Here is a 5000-nt window from a genome sequence, read left to right as displayed (position 1 = left end):
AGTGTGTGTGTGTGTGTGTGTGTGTCTATGTGTCAGTGTGTGTGTGTGTCTATGTGTCAGTGTGTGTGTGTGTCTATGTGTCAGTGTGTGTGTCTATGTGTGAGTGTGTGTGTGTCTATGTGTCAGTGTGTGTGTCTATGTGTCAGTGTGTGTGTGTGTGTCCATGTGTCAGTGTGTGTGTGTGTGTGTCTATGTGTCAGTGTGTGTGTGTGTGTGTCTATGTGTCAGTGTGTGTGTGTCTATGTATCAGTGGGTGTGTCTATGTGTCAGTGTGTGTGTGTGTGTCTATGTCTCAGTGTGTGTGTCTATGTGTCAGTGTGTGTGTGTGTCTATGTGTCAGTGTGTGTGTCTATGTGTCAGTGTGTGTGTGTGTGTTTATGTCTCAGTTTGTGTGTCTATGTGTCAGTGTTTGTGTGTGTGTGTCTATGTGTCAGTGTGTGTGTGTGTGTGTGTCTATGTGTCAGTGTGTGTGTGTGTGTGTCTATGTGTCAGTGTGTGTGTGTCTATGTATCAGTGTGTGTGTCTATGTGTCAGTGTGTGTGTGTGTGTGTCTATGTGTCAGTGTGTGTGTGTGTGTATATGTGTCAGTGTGTGTGTGTGTGTGTGTGTGTCTATGTGTCAGTGTGTGTGTGTGTGTGTCTATGTGTCAGTGTGTGTGTGTGTGTGTGTCTATGTGTCAGTGTGTGTCTCTGTGTGTGAGTGTGTGTGTGTCTATGTGTCAGTGTGTGTGTGTGTCTATGTCTCAGTGTGTGTGTCTATGTGTCAGTGTGTGTATGTGTGCGTCTATGTGTCAGTGTGTGTGTGTGTGTGTGTGTCTATGTGTCAGTGTGTGTGTGTGTGTGTCTATGTGTCAGTGTGTGTGTGTGTGTGTGTCTATGTGTCAGTGTGTGTGTGTACTACAGGCCGTCATTGTAAATAAGAATTTGTTCTTAATTGACTCGCCTGGATAAATAAAGGTCCCTGCTCCAGTCAGACCCCCAGGTCCTGTCCCTGCTCCAGTCAGACCCCCAGGTCCTGTCCCTGTCCCTGCTCCCGTCAGACCCCCAGGTCCTGTCCCTGCTCCAGTCAGAGCCCCAGGTCCTGTCCCTGTCCCTGCTCCCGTCAGACCCCCAGGTCCTGTCCCTGTCCCTGCTCCAGTCAGACCCCCAGGTCCTGTCCCTGTCCCTGCTCCAGTCAGACCCCCAGGTCCTGTCCCTGCTCCAGTCAGACCCCCAGGTCCTGTCCCTGCTCCAGTCAGACCCCCAGGTCCTGTCCCTGCTCCAGTCAGACCCCCAGGTCCTGTCCCTGCTCCAGTCAGACCCCCAGGTCCTGTCCCTGTCCCTGCTCCAGTCAGACCCCCAGGTCCTGTCCCTGTCCCTGCTCCAGTCAGACCCCCAGGTCCTGTCCCTGCTCCAGTCAGACCCCCAGGTCCTGTCCCTGCTCCAGTCAGACCCCCAGGTCCTGTCCCTGTCCCTGCTCCAGTCAGACCCCCAGGTCCTGTCCCTGCTCCAGTCAGACCCCCAGGTCCTGTCCCTGCTCCAGTCAGACCCCCAGGTCCTGTCCCTGCTCCAGTCAGACCCCCAGGTCCTGTCCCTGCTCCAGTCAGACCCCCAGGTCCTGTCCCTGCTCCAGTCAGACCCCCAGGTCCTGTCCCTGCTCCAGTCAGACCCCCAGGTCCTGTCCCTGCTCCAGTCAGACCCCCAGGTCCTGTCCCTGTCCCTGCTCCAGTCAGACCCCCAGGTCCTGTCCCTGCTCCCGTCAGACCCCCAGGTCCTGTCCCTGCTCCAGTCAGACCCCCAGGTCCTGTCCCTGCTCCCGTCAGACCCCCAGGTCCTGTCCCTGTCCCTGCTCCAGTCAGACCCCCAGGTCCTGTACCTGTCCCTGCTCCCGTCAGACCCCCAGGTCCTGTCCCTGTCCCTGCTCCAGTCAGACCCCCAGGTCCTGTCCCTGTCCCTGCTCCAGTCAGACCCCCAGGTCCTGTCCCTGTCCCTGCTCCAGTCAGACCCCCAGGTCCTGTCCCTGTCCCTGCTCCAGTCAGACCCCCAGGTCCTGTCCCTGCTCCAGTCAGACCCCCAGGTCCTGTCCCTGCTCCAGTCAGACCCCCAGGTCCTGTCCCTGCTCCAGTCAGACCCCCAGGTCCTGTCCCTGCTCCAGTCAGACCCCCAGGTCCTGTCCCTGCTCCAGTCAGACCCCCAGGTCCTGTCCCTGTCCCTGCTCCAGTCAGACCCCCAGGTCCTGTCCCTGCTCCAGTCAGACCCCCAGGTCCTGTCCCTGCTCCAGTCAGACCCCCAGGTCCTGTCCCTGTCCCTGCTCCAGTCAGACCCCCAGGTCCTGTCCCTGCTCCAGTCAGACCCCCAGGTCCTGTCCCTGCTCCAGTCAGACCCCCAGGTCCTGTCCCTGTCCCTGCTCCAGTCAGACCCCAGGTCCTGTCCCTGCTCCAGTCAGACCCCCAGGTCCTGTCCCTGCTCCCGTCAGACCCCCAGGTCCTGTCCCTGCTCCAGTCAGACCCCCAGGTCCTGTCCCTGCTCCAGTCAGACCCCCAGGTCCTGTCCCTGTCCCTGCTCCAGTCAGACCCCCCAGGTCCTGTCCCTGTCCCTGCTCCAGTCAGACCCCAGGTCCTGTCCCTGCTCCAGTCAGACCCCCAGGTCCTGTCCCTGCTCCAGTCAGACCCCCGTCGTCTGTCCCTGCTCAGTCAGCCCCCAGGTCCTGTCCCTGTCCCTGCTCCAGTCAGACCCCCAGGTCCTGTCCCTGCTCCAGTCAGACCCCCAGGTCCTGTCCCTGTCCCTGCTCCAGTCAGACCCCCAGGTCCTGTCCCTGCTCCAGTCAGACCCCCAGGTCCTGTCCCTGTCCCTGCTCCAGTCAGACCCCCAGGTCCTGTCCCCTGCTCCAGTCAGACCCCCAGGTCCTGTCCCTGTCCCTGCTCCAGTCAGACCCCCAGGTCCTGTCCCTGCTCCAGTCAGACCCCCAGGTCCTGTCCCTGTCCCTGCTCCAGTCAGACCCCAGGTCCTGTCCCTGTCCCTGCTCCAGTCAGACCCCCAGGTCCTGTCCCTGTCCCTGCTCCAGTCAGACCCCCAGGTCCTGTCCCTGCTCCAGTCAGACCCCCAGGTCCTGTCCCTGCTCCAGTCAGACCCCTGTCCTGTCAGCCCCAGGCCCCAGTCCTGTCCCTGCTCCAGTCAGACCCCCAGGTCCTGTCCCTGTCCCTGCTCCAGTCAGACCCCAGGTCCTGTCCCTGCTCCAGTCAGACCCCCAGGTCCTGTCCCTGCTCCAGTCAGACCCCCAGGTCCTGTCCCTGCTCCAGTCAGACCCCAGGTCCTGTCCCTGCTCCAGTCAGACCCCCAGGTCCTGTCCCTGTCCCTGCTCCAGCCCGACCCCCAGGTCCTGTCCCTGACAACCCCCATCTTCCCTGCTCCAGTCAGACCCCCAGGTCCTGTCCCTGCTCCAGTCAGACCCCCAGGTCCTGTCCCTGCTCCAGTCAGACCCCCAGGTCCTGTCCCTGCTCCAGTCAGACCCCCAGGTCCTGTCCCTGCTCCAGTCAGACCCCCAGGTCCTGTCCCTGCTCCAGTCAGACCCCCAGGTCCTGTCCCTATCCCTGCTCCAGTCAGACCCCCAGGTCCTGTCCCTGCTCCAGTCAGACCCCCAGGTCCTGTCCCTGCTCCAGTCAGACCCCCAGGTCCTGTCCCTGCTCCAGTCAGACCCCCAGGTCCTGTCCCTGTCCCTGCTCCCGTCAGACCCCCAGGTCCTGTCCCTGTCCCTGCTCCAGTCAGACCCCCAGGTCCTGTCCCTGCTCCAGTCAGACCCCCAGGTCCTGTCCCTGCTCCAGTCAGACCCCCCAGGTCCTGTCCCTGCTCCAGTCAGACCCCCAGGTCCTGTCCCTGCTCCAGTCAGACCCCCAGGTCCTGTCCCTGCTCCAGTCAGACCCCCAGGTCCTGTCCCTGCTCCAGTCAGACCCCCAGGTCCTGTCCCTGCTCCAGTCAGACCCCCAGGTCCTGTCCCTGTCCCTGCTCCAGTCAGACCCCCAGGTCCTGTCCCTGCTCCAGTCAGACCCCCAGGTCCTGTACCTGCTCCAGTCAGACCCCCAGGTCCTGTCCCTGCTCCAGTCAGACCCCCAGGTCCTGTCCCTGTCCCTGCTCCAGTCAGACCCCCAGGTCCTGTCCCTGCTCCAGTCAGACCCCCAGGTCCTGTCCCTGCTCCAGTCAGACCCCCAGGTCCTGTCCCTGTCCCTGCTCCAGTCAGACCCCCAGGTCCTGTCCCTGCTCCAGTCAGACCCCCAGGTCCTGTCCCTGCTCCAGTCAGACCCCCAGGTCCTGTCCCTGCTCCAGTCAGACCCCCAGGTCCTGTCCCTGCTCCAGTCAGACCCCCAGGTCCTGTCCCTGCTCCAGTCAGACCCCCCAGGTCCTGTCCCTGCTCCAGTCAGACCCCCAGGTCCTGTCCCTGTCCCTGCTCCAGTCAGACCCCCAGGTCCTGTCCCTGCTCCCGTCAGACCCCCAGGTCCTGTCCCTGTCCCTGCTCCAGTCAGACCCCCAGGTCCTGTCCCTGCTCCAGTCAGACCCCCAGGTCCTGTCCCTGCTCCAGTCAGACCCCCAGGTCCTGTCCCTGCTCCCGTCAGACCCCCAGGTCCTGTCCCTGCTCCAGTCAGAGCCCCAGGTCCTGTACCTGTCCCTGCTCCAGCCCGACCCCCAGGTCCTGCAGCTGTCCGTTGATGTAGAGGTTCTTGAGACAGCCGTGGAAGCTGCTCCCGTTTCGCCCCCCGGCTCCAGACTGCAGCGATGCTGACATCCCCAGGCTCCTCCCACCGGACACAGCCTGCATCCCAGACACGCCTCCAGAGACTGACCAACGATCTGGCATACCTGGAGAGAGAGAGAGAGAGAGAGAGAGAGAGAGAGAGAGAGAGAGAGAGACAACGAGAGAGAGAGAGAGAGAGAGAGAGACAGAGAGAGAGAGAGTTTTGTGAGTGTAATGTTTTCTGTTAATTTCTTATTGTTTATTTCATTTTTGTTTATTATCTACTTCACTTGCTT

General features: G+C 61.6%; 1 protein-coding gene across 1 annotated transcript in view; it reads right to left on the bottom strand.

Annotated features, from left to right (window-relative positions):
• Positions 1-5000, bottom strand: part of slit2 (slit homolog 2 (Drosophila)) — a 77313-nt gene that overhangs the window by 6125 nt on the left and 66188 nt on the right. The window contains exon 32 of the mRNA XM_045217902.1: positions 4633-4829. Coding sequence (XP_045073837.1) covers positions 4633-4829 — 197 coding nt within the window. The remainder of the gene's footprint in view (positions 1-4632; positions 4830-5000) is intronic.

Source organism: Coregonus clupeaformis, unplaced genomic scaffold, assembly GCF_020615455.1.
Source record: "Coregonus clupeaformis isolate EN_2021a unplaced genomic scaffold, ASM2061545v1 scaf1268, whole genome shotgun sequence".
Lineage (NCBI taxonomy): Eukaryota > Metazoa > Chordata > Actinopteri > Salmoniformes > Salmonidae > Coregonus > Coregonus clupeaformis.
Note: the sequence above shows the minus strand (reverse complement) of the source record. Positions and strands in the feature narration are given on the sequence as shown.